This window comes from Sorex fumeus, unplaced genomic scaffold (genome assembly GCF_029834395.1).
Source record: "Sorex fumeus unplaced genomic scaffold, SorFum_2.1 ptg000007l, whole genome shotgun sequence".
In the NCBI taxonomy this organism is placed as follows: Eukaryota; Metazoa; Chordata; class Mammalia; order Eulipotyphla; family Soricidae; genus Sorex; species Sorex fumeus.
The window spans coordinates 42,896,561-42,911,167 of NW_026606064.1; the positions used below are offsets into that span (position 1 = coordinate 42,896,561).

General features: G+C 36.5%; 1 protein-coding gene across 1 annotated transcript in view; it reads right to left on the reverse strand.

Moving 5' to 3' along the window:
* FMN2 (formin 2) overlaps positions 1–14,607 on the reverse strand; it is a 391,740-nt gene that overhangs the window by 169,030 nt on the left and 208,103 nt on the right. Inside the window, exon 7 of the mRNA XM_056132042.1 lies at positions 5,775–5,862. Within this exon, the coding sequence (XP_055988017.1) occupies positions 5,775–5,862 (88 nt within the window). The remainder of the gene's footprint in view (positions 1–5,774; positions 5,863–14,607) is intronic.

The window sequence follows — 14,607 nt, forward strand, 5'->3', positions numbered from 1 at the left end:
AAAGCTTCCTAATACTTAGTCCCTAAATAATCCTAGGTTCAACCATTGGCTAAGCTGCATTATCTGGTACAGACAAGAAAGATCACAGATTCTTATCTCTGTCATCTTTCTGCACTTATGTAGAGCAGAACTTTTAAATGGAGATGGCAGAAGGGTAGAGAAATAAATGACTTTGTGTATATATGTGTATATATATATGTATATATATATATATATATATATATATATATATTCCAGTATCTAGCTTGGGTGACCATATGGAGATGCCAGGGAGTAAACCTAGATGGACTGCATGCAAGACAAGTGCCCTACTAGCTATACTATCTTTCAAGTCCATTTAAAAAAAATTTGTTTTAGGGCCACATCCTGCAGAGCTTAGGACTTACTACTTGCTCTATGCTCAGGGTTATGGGTTGCAGGGAACAAAATATGGTTCAGCCAGCCTGCACAGTAAGCTGTGTCCTACTGTGAAGCCTACTGTCCTTCAGACCACCCAGCAATATTTTTAACAGCACCCTTTCACTCACAAAAGTTATTCCAATCTGTAAGACATATTATGTGGATATAATGCTTATGGGACTGTGGAAAGTAGAGATAAATCCTATAAACATTAAAATTCTTTTGTAGATATTATTATCTAGTAAAATGTGGCTAAGATTCACGAATACTCCCTTGACTCCTGAATTATGAATGAACTGTTCTCTAGCAAAAGTCTTGTATTTTCATAGCAATAAGCTATAAGACTATAAAATCTTTTTATAATACCAATTTTTGGAAATAAAAGCCTTGAATAATTCTCCTCTCCAGAACTATGGTGGTGAAAATATATTTGTAAATTATCTAAAGGGGCATCAGAGAACTGAAAAGCTAGACATTTTCATGTTAAAGAAAAGGAGCAAGAGAATCCAAGGAAATTATCAAACTGGGAAACTGAATTTACTCTAAGAATAAAAATATTATTTCAATAATATAAACTTTCTACTGGTAGTTTAGTGGTTAACAGAACCAACCCAAGGTTAATAATGTGGACTACCTTGACAATAAAAGAGCTCTACACCTGAGGAAACCAACTTATTCAGTAAGTTGACAATTAAAAAGTTGACAGCATGACAACCTTAAGTTTGATTTTAGAACATACTATACTGAGCACCCCCAAGCAGGAGCACAAGGTACAGTGAATCCTCTCTGAAAGTTGTCTTTGTTCCAGACTTTAAATTATTCTAAGCCAATAGACTGAGACTTTTCCAATGTGGCACATATGCTTCATATTGAAAACCTGTTTTTATATTGAAAACTGTTCAAGCTTATGGGTAGAGTTTAGTAGTTACCAGACAGACCAAAAAAAAAGTGGGTCTCATCAACTAAGGTCTTCTCTGTAAACTTCTTCAATCCACTCCCCTTCCTTTCCCCGCTCCACCCACATACAAATTCAATATTTGTGGAGTGCTTAACATATTTGCTACATCAAAAAAAAAGCCCCATCAAAGTAATTAATCCTTTCTCCCTCTCTAGAATGCATGGAACATTGTATACTTCACATGTGCCATTGTGGGCAATACCCTACATTTACCTATCTGAACATGACTGAGCATATGAGCATAACTCGTTTAAGCTACTCAGAGTACAGTGTTCAGATCATCGAATCAAACTTTTCACAACAGGACACTTAAAAATAAATGTTACACGGGACAGGGAGTAAGACCTGTGCCTTGCAAGCTATTAGTTCCAGTTTAATCCCTGGCACATGATCATCACCAAGTGCTTTCCTAGAGGGTTACAAGCACAACAAAATGTAGTCCAGTACCCAGGCAATCCTTTGCACTGCAAAAGATGGCATCCTCAGCCCTTGAACTGTACTGACGCTGGTGGCAAATCACTGGAAGGGGCATCCAGGCCACTGAGTTCCTCTTGGGAGGACAATTAAAACAAAGTACATTCAACTCTAAACTTTTTTAGAGTATTGACAGGAAAGAAGGAAATAAATGCTGCAGATGTTTACAATATATACACCACTCTATAGATATTGATGCTAGTTTTATAAAAGCATGACCTTAGAGAACTGGAAGGGTAAATGAAAAGAACAGAACTAATTAATGAAGAAGTAAAGTTCAAGTTTGCTCTGTTCCATTAATAAGCTATGTGACTTATAAAGAAATGTAATCACCAAAGGTCTTATTATTATTCTATAATAGAAGTCTTTAAACATTTTTTATAGTCACTTCTACAATCAAATCAATAATCAATGTTTTGTTTTGTTGTAATGTTCTGTTGATTTCTTAGTGGATGCATACCTTCAGAGAAATCAACTTTATTCTAGAGGCCACAAGTGAGGCACACAGTAAATCATGATGCCAGACAATATATCAAAAGATAATAGAACTGCTTCACTAAAAGATACCTTTGATTGCTACTTCAGACTTTTAAGGCAGCCATTCTTTAAGAAAACTATGTGCAGGGTTTCAGAGTAACTCAAGCAATATTCTGAGAAGATAAAGTTTATGCATAGTTCTGTATGACCCTTCAACTACTGATGTTCATGCTATGTTATTATTAGTGTTGCATGTGAAACTAGCAATTTTTCAATGAACTCTCACTGGCTTTACCACAGACACAGATGTTAGACGGCCTCCTCTGTTCATATGGCTCTCATTATTAACTCCACTCGGGTTGAATATTTGACTGAACAAAAGGACCATATCATTATTTTCAGATTTCATTCTATGACTTAACTGGCTTACATCTGCCAGCTTTAGAAATGCCAAGTACTTCTAGGCGCCAGCCTTGGCATTCTACTCTATGACTACTACCCCCAGTACTTCAGCTTCAGGAAGTCTCCTCAACATCAAAACATTTTAATAAGAACATATATAGTGATTAAAGATTACTCATCAACAGATAGGAATTGTGCTATTTATGAATTATTCCACAAAATATCTCAAGTCTAACAAATAGTATCTGTATTCATTTTTAAAAAGTGAGTTAGAAAGCCAGTTAAATGTTTCCATGATTTATAATGTCTGCGGTATACTTTATAAAGTCTATGGTATACTTTAGTAGGTAAACTAGTATTCTGCAAGATAATTCAATGTTTTAGCCTGATTAGTGACATTCTGGAAATAAATTTAATTTCTTTATTCATGTTAAAGTGGTGAATGTCTCTCAGCATAAAAGCAATAAGAGGAGTTAGCATAGGTATGACTGTCAATTGTAATTTTTTTTTTCTTTTTGGGTCACACCCATCGATGCTCAGGGGTTGCTCCTGGCTCCGCACAAATGAATTACTCCTGATAATGTTTGGAGGACAATATGAGATGCGTACCAGGGTATCGAACCTGGGTAGGCCATGTGCAAGGCAAATGCCATACCCACTGTAATATCACTCTGGCCCCATGACAGTCCATTGTAGATTAGAATCCAAGTATTAAAATATCACTTGTATCACTTGTCACCCATTGCTCCTCGATTTGCTCAAGCGGGTGCCAGTAATGTCTCCATTTGTCCCTGCAACATGCTAGCGTAGCCCAATGGCGTCTACTCGCTCCAGGAACAAGAATAGCATCAAACCGTTCAGCGTCTTGATGAAGAAGTCTGACCATCTCGTAGGTGAGTGGCCAGGCATTCTTTTGACATCCCGTGGAATACAGTTGGTAACAGCTCTAGTCCAGCAGTCATCTCCAAATTGCATTACATGTCCAGCCATCTGATTTTCGACATTTTGGCAAAAGAGGCAGCGTCCCTGATTCTCGACTGTCAATGGAGGTCGAAATACCAGATTCCTTTTCTCACTTTAGTAAAGCGTGATACTCCTAGCTTAGCTCTTTTGATTCCTCTTTGGGATACCCAAATAGCATTCTCATCCTGTTTTTGTAGGGGCCAGGCCTCTGAGGCATATGTTAGGGCAGGAAGAACGGTAGAGTCAAAAATATGTGCCCAGAGCCGGAGTTTCTTCATCCTCCTAAGAACCTCTTTGATGCTCTTAAAGGAGTTCTACACAGCTCTCTTCCTTGTGCGCAGTTCTGGCACCAAGTCGTTTATCATGTTGAGTTCTTGACCTAGGTACACATAACTGTTGCATTCGGAGATGTTCATTCCATTGAGAGCAAATAGAACATCAGGAATGAATTCGTTTCTCATGAACATTGTCTTCAGTCTGACCTTTCCATTGGCTGCAGTATGATCTTTCAACACCCACGATCAAAGTTAGCCAGCATTCATATCGCTTGGCTAATGTTTGGTGTTATTAGAACAATGTCATCAGTGAAGCAGAGGTGGTGTAGTTGCTGACTGTCTATCTTCACTCCCATTCCTTCCCATTCCAGTCATCACATGATGTCCTTGAGGGTGGCATTGAAGAGTTTTGGAGAAATGGTATCACACTGCTGAACCCCTCTCTTTACATCAGTGATCACTTCCTTGTAGAATGGTGAGATCCTGGATGGTGAATCCGTAATACAGCTTGCAGAGGATCCTGATGTACTGCTTTTGAACGCCCTGTTAGGGCTTTGATGACCGCTTCAGTCTTAACAGAATCAAAGGCCTTCTATATTAAAATATAGACACTTTTTTTTTCTTGGTCCACACCCAAAGAAGCTCAAGGGTTACACTGGCTCTGAATTCAAAATGCACTCCTGGTGTTGTTCAGAGAACCATATGGGATGCCCACGATGGCACCCAGGTTGGCATATGCAAAACAAGCATCCTACTCATTGCATTATTACCCCAGTCTCAAAAATCACTTTTAAATTCTTAAAATTCACCAGAATTCCAAACAGAAATATTTCAAAATTTCTGTTAAAGATAAAAATTATAACAAAATAGCAAAAGATTATGTTACTTTTTCCATATGTCAGATCAAAAACAATAGTGGTAAAGAATCATTTGAAACTATCTTTTATAGTTATTAGAAAAAAATTCAATCAATTTAGAAAATTCTAAGTGGCTGGTCCAAATAACTCAAAGACCAATTTCCTGTCCTGAATAAAGTTATGAAAACTCAATTTGCTTCACCGTTTCTTTCAGAATTTCCCAGTACCTCAGAAAAGGAGAGGAAGAGAGATATCTTCTGTTAGAAACAAGAGAGACACTTGATCATCCAACCTTTCCAACAAATAGGAGTTTTCATTTTAGCAATCAAGTCTATAATTTGATATTTATAAGCATAAGATCATTTTAAAACAATTGAAGTCAGCTGCCCCCGTAATTCCTATATACCACTTGAACTTGATCTCCTAAGAAATTTTAGATTTACTTCCTCTTCTTTACATTTTCCATCAAATGTTGGAGACACAAGTCTCAAAATCAATAGTAATAGAGGGATATGAACATCAAATCAACATGTATTTTTTCTTGTCAACTATTTCCTCTAGATATTTTTAGGGTTTGAGATATGGTCCCTTATCAGGCTTGATACCATCACCAGTGTCCAGCAGTTCCTCTTAAGTATAATGTCTAGCAGGAAATGCTTCAGATATAGCCAAATTAGTTACAGAAGACAGTGGGAATAGCATTTATGAACTTAACATTAAATATTTATAAATGCAGACTAAATACATCACATGATTATTAGACTCAAATAAAAAAAAACTATAGAAAATCTAAAATAATAGCAACCTTTCCAAAATAATTATGAGAAAAAGTTTGATAACAGCTATAGAAAACATATTAACCTTAACATACACAGATACTCTAGGTTTATAATCATTTAACTATCAAGTATCACATACTTCAGTACAAATTTGATATTCAAAAGTTGACATTTTTGTTTTTATACTTACCATGTTGTATGTCTTTCATATCTAAATGAAGACTAGACATTAATATTCCAACAGCTTGTGATCTTTTGTTGCTTAATAGCTTGACAACCTGCTCAAAAGATAAAGGAAAGGGAAATGTTAACTTGAACTTGAGTAATATGCTTAATAATATGTTGTTTTTAATCCTGAATAAAAAAAATACCATTACTCAAAGTACTCAAAACTTATGCAAAAAGAGCTTTGGGGGTTACACTTTTATATCTATAAAATCTACATTTCCCTCAGTACTACTTACTATTAGCCAAAATCTTATGTGCTTTATCAGTTTCTTAAGAACCAAACATATCAATAAGTAAAATTTCTAACAGTTCAGAAAACTATTTTGCCTTATGTAAAATCATATTTATGAATTGGCTAGTATGCACTCTGATATTCATGTGTTCCCTTCTAAAATATTTTATATAGTAAATATTGGTTGATAATAATATAAATATTTATTTTAGGGGTTAAATCTTACCAAACAACATATACTAGCATAGTGTCTATATCCCATATCCCCCCGCCACAGTCCATACAGTCCATTATGCAATGTTTTGATAGTTAAGGTTAACAGTGAAGGTCAATAGTTAACATAAATACCCAATATGAGTACACACAGAAAATGAATCTGTTAGACCCTATTGGTTTGACGACAAACTAGAAATGGTGTTATTATTCAAACCTCCTTTTTTCTTATTAGCAAGGGACCTCCCAAGTATTGTCCAGGGGTCCTTGATGGTCACACCCAACAATATCAAGTAAGAGTTCATTACTTGAGCCTGAGGATGCAGTGGTGCTCAAGCCCAGTGATGTGCTTGATACCTGTACTATCATCCTGGTCCCTATTCAGGTATTTCTCACTATTCTACAGGAAGTTCCTCTTGTGCTACTTTTCTTCCCACATCTCCTATAGAAACTTTCAATATCTAAAATTTTCAAAATCAATATTAATAGAGGGATATGAACATCAAATCTGAAGAACTGTGTAAAAGCTCTTTTTTTTTTTTACCACACACACAACCTCATGAGAAGCTTTCCTTAAACTACACTGTCCAGAAAATCACACCCCACTGATCCTGTTTATGACTCTATTACCCCAGGTCCTAATTATGTAAAAAGCATTATTTTTTGCTAATGTTAAATATTTTTAAGTAGATGTGAGTAGAAACAGTGGAGAAAGAAAAGGAAATATTATTGGCAATGACTCGAAATAATGGCTGTTCAAACAACTACCACATTTGTTGGCCTTATTTTTCTTTGGGACTTAAATTTAGTGAATTAGAAAACTAATAAAATTATCATACTAGCTATCATGTACATAGAATAAAACAATATTTTTGATAACATAATATCATTATTTGTTCTTCAAAATCAAGAATAAAATGCTCTTGTAAGCACCAATCACAAAACCCTCCACAGTAATATCTGGATATTTCCTCTGGAAAGGGACAACATGTCTTACTAGCAGTCCCTCCTCAAACAAATTTCTTTTCATTTTATTTCCCTCTGATTCTTTAAACATTTCATTATAGCTAAAACAAAAATAGCTTAGAATTTAGGTAAGAATACATTCAAAAACCAAAGGCATGTACTGTGTCCTAAAAGTTTATAATCATAGCTGTAGTCTAGGTGCCATCCATGACAAAACTGATTTTACTTAGGCTTCTTCCAGTCTTCTGTTTCTTAATACAGTACCCATTTTTGACCCACAGGTCTTCTCCTCTTGTTAGGATACTATCATATCCAGAATTCCCTTACTGAAACCTTCTCTTCAGCCAGTTCCTTCCAGTCCTTCTCGAGCCTTCTTAAATTACATTATTCTGATTTTGTCATATGAAATCAAAGTATATCCCAATCTTCTAATGCCAGCACATTACTCTCCTCACTCTATGACCCATATAGAAGGTCTCTATTCATATTTAGCCTGTCACTGTATTCCTTTACTTACACCTCCAACTCAGCAGAATCTTAAACTATTTGAGATTATAAAGTCTTCCTGATAATCCTATGATCACTACATTCCAAAAAAATATATCCGCTTCACTTACCACATTTAAAACTGTGTTTTACAGGATTATGTCACTATTTGTGGAATAATGAATAACTAGATGAAGGAATAGAACATATCAAAATGAAGGTGCCCAAATCACACTTGATCCCAGAGTTTAGGAAGGAGCAGGACAAAGAAATAAAGAAATCAAGGTGCAAAGGAAGAAGATGAGAAAGGAGAGTAATGGGGGAACAAAGGTCAGGGCTTCAGTTGTACTGATGATGTTGGAGAGTGGTTTAGTTATATACCCAAAACATAGACTCAACAAAACTTAAAACATTAGATCTAAGCGGCAACCACAGAACTTTATAATGTGTCTATCAAGGTGGCAGATGGGGCAGGCAAGGGACAGGGAATTGGAGTATGGGAACACTAGTGGCGCAAAGTTGGCACTAGTACTGGTATTGGTGTTATTATATGCCTAAAACACAAGTAGAAATAACTTTGAAAACCAGAGTTCCTTAAGTAAAATTATTAAATAAATAAAAATGTGTGCTTGACATTAATTATTTTTAATCTACATCAAAAAGACATCCTGGTTGATTCATCACCTATTATTTTATTATTATTTTATATTTTCCTATTTCATTATTTATTTCCTCCTCCTTACTTCAATTCAATATGACCAAGCACAATCACATAACAAAATTAAGGACATCTGTGGCTGGTCTCATATTAAAAAGTATTTCATAAACTCCTCTTTAACTTTTTCAGCAACACAACTTCTAAGTTTTAGTTAGGTATACAGCTGACACATCAACAACATTTTCACAGCCTGATTTATAAATAGGGATAGTCATATAACCATCTAATAACAATGGAATGCAGAGATCAAAAAGCACAGCCTCACAAAGAATTTACTTGCTCTGCAGTTTCTCTTTTCTTCTTATCTCATACCTATAGTTTTTGCACCAAATTCAGCTCATACCTATTCTGAAGGCAGTGAAACAAAAGAGGTAGGAAATAAATTCCCAGGCACTGTCACTGTCACTGTCCTCCCGTTGTTCATCGATTTGCTCGAGCGGGCCCAGTAACGTCTCCATTGGAGACTTTGTTGTTACTGTGTTTGGCATATCGAATACATCACGGGTAGCTTGCCAGGCTCTGCCGTGCGGGCGAGATACTCTCGGTAGCTTGCCGGGCTCTCCGAGAGGGGCAGAGGAATCAAACTTGGGTCGGCCATGTTGGCTGCGAGCAAGGCAAACGCCCTACCGCTGTGCTATGCTATCGCTCCCAGGCAACCTAATGTAATAAGAGTCATTTCACTTCTTAGACATTCCACTTCCTGTCAGACTTACATAGATGAGAGTCATTAACTCCACAGCTAAATTTAAATTACAACAGAGGCAGTAAAAACATTACTTTAACTAGCACATCCACAAACATAAGCATTTTATTGTATGCTGAGATAAATGCAAGACCAAAAATATAAAGAAATTCACTATTCTCTTTCCAGTTCTAGTTCACAGCCCCAATAGTTCAGTTGAAGATATTGACCCCAAAACATAAGTATGGAAACCACTAAGTCATTCCTCCCTCTAATGTTCCATGTTTAGTCATATATCAAGCTTCACTAAGATTTACTTATCTTCTCATCCTTTCATAATTACAATGGAGTAGGTTCTTATCACCTCACAGATAATGTAGGAGCCTTCTGTCCTCCAGAATTTCAGACCTACTCTTAGACTTACATTCTGTAAATGTTTTCATCTTGTCCTCTTTAAGAAAAATTTAATGCCTCCCCCACCCCCATTTTTCTACTAATTTTTCACTGTCAATGGGACAAGCTCTAATTTCCTTGAAGAGCCATGTTTAAGTGTCATTCCTCTGGGAACTTTTCATTAACATCTATGTTCCACCTTCTACCAAGCATGCATTATCAGCATTGACATAAGGCCCTCTTCCTTTCTATTATGTATTTTATAGTCTCCTACTTGAATGTGCAAATGATAAATTGTTGGCATAATTATCACTAAAACACAAACACTTCCATACATGACTTACTGAGTGATGTTCTTAGTAAATGAAAAATAAGTTGTAGGCATACAAAAAATGTTTTTTGAACAAAGGAACTTGTCAATTCCACTGTGCATACCTCAGTGGTATCCTATCTACCTGCTATCCTAGAAACCTTTGAAAAAATGAGTGCCAAATTGGGTTACACATCAAATCACCTAGATAGCTTTTTAAATATAGAAGTTTCTTCTCTTTAGAAAGTATTTTTCTGTAGGATGAAGCATTTAATATGAATATTTTAAAAATCCACAGTTAAAGATAATGCAGATGTATTATTTGAGTGAAAGCCTTCAAATAATGGTTGATTTGTGATTGCAAGTAAACTCAAGTAAAATCAAAACTGTAAAGAATATATAACTTGCATTAATCATTTTAAAACAGTTAAAAACTAACATGAATTTCTTAATTTTTATTATTATATAAATAACCAAAGACACACTCAAATAGCTAACAATAATCTTAACTAAAATTTTTGACAAGCAATATATTTTACATGCAAAATGGAATATTATATAGTTATAAGTAGTACATTAAAGTTGTTCATGTTAAATAACCAATAAATATTTAACGTTTTTTTTTGCTTTTTGCGTCACACCCAGCGATGCACAGGGGTCACTCCTGGCTCTGCACTCAGGAATTACCCTGGCAGTGCTCAGGGGACCATATGGGATGCTGGGAATCGAATTTGGGGTGGCCGCGTGCAAGGCAAATGCCCTCCATGCTGTGCTATCGCTCCAGCCCCAAATATGTAACTTTTAAGTTTCATGCATTTTACTAAAATCTAATGAAATAAACTTTGCAGTCTAAATGCAGAGTCAGAAGAAGGGTTTTGTATCCTAATTCCTAGCCAGAAAGACCACATTGCTCACCTCTGAAACAACTTGGCAAGGCCTTGTTAGGAAGTGAGCATTATATTTACAGGGGTTAGTTTACCAGATGCAATAAGGCAAATCCTTCTTTGAGCAGGGTAAGGTGAGAAAACTCAGCTACAGAGATTAGTTAAAGTTAAACTCCAAAACAAAATTATGAAAGTAAAAAATTGCTGCTTCTTATAGAAATTATAGGCTGTATATAAAGATGTGTGGGATGCACTCATAGAGTACACATATGTGCATGGGAAACCCAAATAACAGTAACAATCAGAGAATTTCAATTAAAAAATCTTTTTAAATAAAATTAAATGAGCATATACATTTTTTAAAAGCGGGTAGGGCGTTCGCCTTACAAGCGGCCAACATGGCCGACCCGAGTTCAATTCCTCCGCCCCTCTCGGAGAGCCCGGCAAGCTACCGAGAGTATTCGATATGCCAGACACAGTAACAACAAAGTCTCCAATGGAGACATTACTGGGCCCGCTCGAGCAAATCGACGATCAACGGGAGGGCCTTTACCTTACCTTACCTTAGTGGTTAAAAACACTGACAGTGTCAGATGAATATGCACAAATTATGAAACAGTATAACTAAAGTAGAGACTGAAGAATGTAAGGAGAAACAAAGAGGAAACACTCCCCAGACTCAGAATTTCCAGAGAGTTTCTCTCTTTAAGGGAATTATAAAATTTCAATATTTCAACTTAAATCTTTGTCTAAATTAGTTGGAATACGACATTGGAAAAATTCACTAACCAACGGATCTCAATTTCTCTATCTGTAGTTTACAGTATATGTTAGTATTCCATATGCAATGTTTCTATAATTTTGGAACTAAAATCAGTCCTTAGAAATGTGCTCTAGTCATTTGAGCAATCTCCTTGGCCTTCAAGAAACACTTTCATTTTCTTGGTTTTGACATCAAGCACACACAACAGCTCTCAGGGTTCTCTCCTGGCTCTGTGCCGAAGGATTGCTCCTAGTGTTGCTTGGGAGAGCATGTTCAGCACAGGGGATTGAACCTTGGTCAGTTATATGCAAGGCAAGTGTGCTTTCTCTGGCCCAAAGAAACATGTTTTTATGTATAAAATATATTGCTAATACAAAGTATTACTGTGTAAGTTAGCAATCCAATAACTTTAATAACTCCATAAACAAAACAGTTATATTTTCTCATGCCTAAGCACTTGAGATTATTTCACCAAGAGGAAGAGAGATGAAAGAATATGGAGTGGAATAAATACCTAGAATTAAGTGAAATCCTTACATTGGCTAATCCCCAAGCAAATTCACCAGGTGACAATTCTCAATTGTTGGACATCCCATAATTTGATTGGAATTTTATTTTCCTGCTGTAGAACAATATGATCATTTAAAATTTTTTTGATCCAGTGAGAATCAGGAAACATCTGACACTATTTCAAGAAAACAGCACATATCTTAAATTTTAACCTAGTCTACACTCAAAAGTGAAAATGCTTGTATGGGATCTTACAGAGCAAGAGGTTATCAGTTTATTTGTTTTCCCAGTCCACCCACACAAGCAAAGAGGACTGCAGTCTTATTTACACTACCACCTTCTCCAAGAGTGACTAATGTGGGAAGGTTGGACAGCCTCACAGGCATTAAACAGCATTCCAAGGCACTGCAAGATTCAGAAAGCACTGACACTGACCAGCCCAGAAGTGATATATTCACACAATCCCAACTGCTTGAGCAGCCTCAACACACTTTCAGAAACAAAACAGGTACTGTTTGCTAATTGGTGAGATGATATTTTTACATCTATCTCTGATTAAGACTCTAGAGGTCAACTTTAAAATACAGCATAGCCTATTCTGGCAAAGTTTGCCTCCTGTTAGGTCCTGGGTGAATCGTTTGGCGTAACTCTCAATCTATGGCATAGGCAGAAGATACCTGTTTCATCAGACCCGTCTTGAACACTGGCAACTGTAGAACTTGGTAACATTAACAGTAAAAGTCAATGTGTACTCTCCTGTCAATAATCTCTCTTGTTTGCCTAAACAGAGACTGTAGACATCAGATTCCAAACCCATTATTCTCGGTTCTAATATAATAAGTAAAGTGCCTTGACTGAATTCATTATTTCTATCTCTCTTAGCACCACTGTTTTAGTCTCCGTTTTTATTCTCATTTAATCCATGATCCTGATAGAATCTTCTATTTCAATACTATAGATATTTCTAATAACTGAAAGAATGAACTTCAAGCACATGTACTGTACTTCAAGAAAAACTGTGGAACATTTTCTCACCAAATAATACAGACTAAAGAAAACAGCAGATATGTTAAATTTTAACCTAGTCTACACTCAAAAGTAAAGCTGCTTTATTTTTATATATCTTATAATATATAAATATATTATTTATATTTACTTCTATATATCTTATAATCTATATCTCAATGACCTCTCTCTCTGCTACTCTGTGCCATGCAGCATGTCATTATATCAAAAATCAAGACACACATTTTTAAAAGTAAATAGTAAAAATGAAATGATAAATTATAAAATGTATGTGGCATGCATTTTTTTTAATCAAACAAGAGTTCAAGTAGAATGAGGTCCATCTGCCCTGTCTAAGAGGTCAGCCATATTATCCAATCATTGTATTTCCTATGCTTACATTAAGTCAGAGCATATCCTTCTCTTTTTTTAAATTGAATCACCATGAGATACACAGTTACAAAGCTGTTCATGATTAGGTTTAAGTCATACAATAGCACAGCGGTAGGGCATTTGCCTGAGCACAGTCAGCCCGGTCAAGCCGGGTTTGATTCCTCCGTCCCTCTCGGAGAGCCCGGCAAGCTATTAAGACTATCTCACCCGCATAGCAAAGCCTGGCAAGCTATCCGTGATGTATTCATTATGCCAAACACAGTAACAACAAGTCTCATGATGGAGACGTTACTGGACTTGCATGAGCAAATCGATGAACAATGGGAGGACAGCACAGTGCAGTTCAAACACCCAGATTAGAGCTTCTTAAACTTTTCCATTTTACTCCATTTCACAGAGAAATTTGTACAAAACCCTGAGTATGTAGATACATAAATCAGGCATAAAGATCTAACATTTACTACTAATAAGACATAAATAAATTTGGGACACTCCCAGTGTCCAGGGGCTCCAGGGTACCCTCCTGGTGATTCTCAGTGAGCTGTGTAGCAGTTCAATGTGAGGATGCAGGACTGATCAGGCACTGCAGTATTAGGGATTACCAGGGCCACCAGAGCAGTGCTTGGGGACCTCTAGGGCCAAGGTCAACACTTTAGGATTTCCAGGGTTGTACCTTATTGATATGTGGGAATATGTGGTTCAAGGAATTCTATCAGGGTAAACAATATGGAAAATATACACCTTAACCTCTCCAGACCAAAAAATGAATTTTAAAGCAATCTATTCATGTTTATAAAAAGTTTTGCAATACCATAAGGCGCTATGAACACAAATGCCTGTTCTAAATAAATTCAAGTTAAATGGAGTAATCATATAGCCTAACATATTGATGCAAATAACAAATTCAAGGGCTGGAGCGATAGCACAGCGGTAGGGCGTTTGCCTGCACGCAGCCAACATGGCCGACCCGAGTTCGATTCCTCCGCCCCTCTCTGAGAGCCCAGCAAGCTACCGAGAGTATCTCGCCCACATGGCAGAGCCTGGCAAGCTCCCCGTGATGTATTCGATTTGCCAAACACAGTAACAACAAAGTCTCCAATGGAGACATTACTGGGCCCGCTCGAGCAAATCGATGATCAATGGGAGGGCCTTATCTTTAACAAATTCAAATCACAAACAACCAAAGCAATATCTATTATGTGTTAATGTATAGTGGAAAATGTTGCTCAGAGTAAAACTG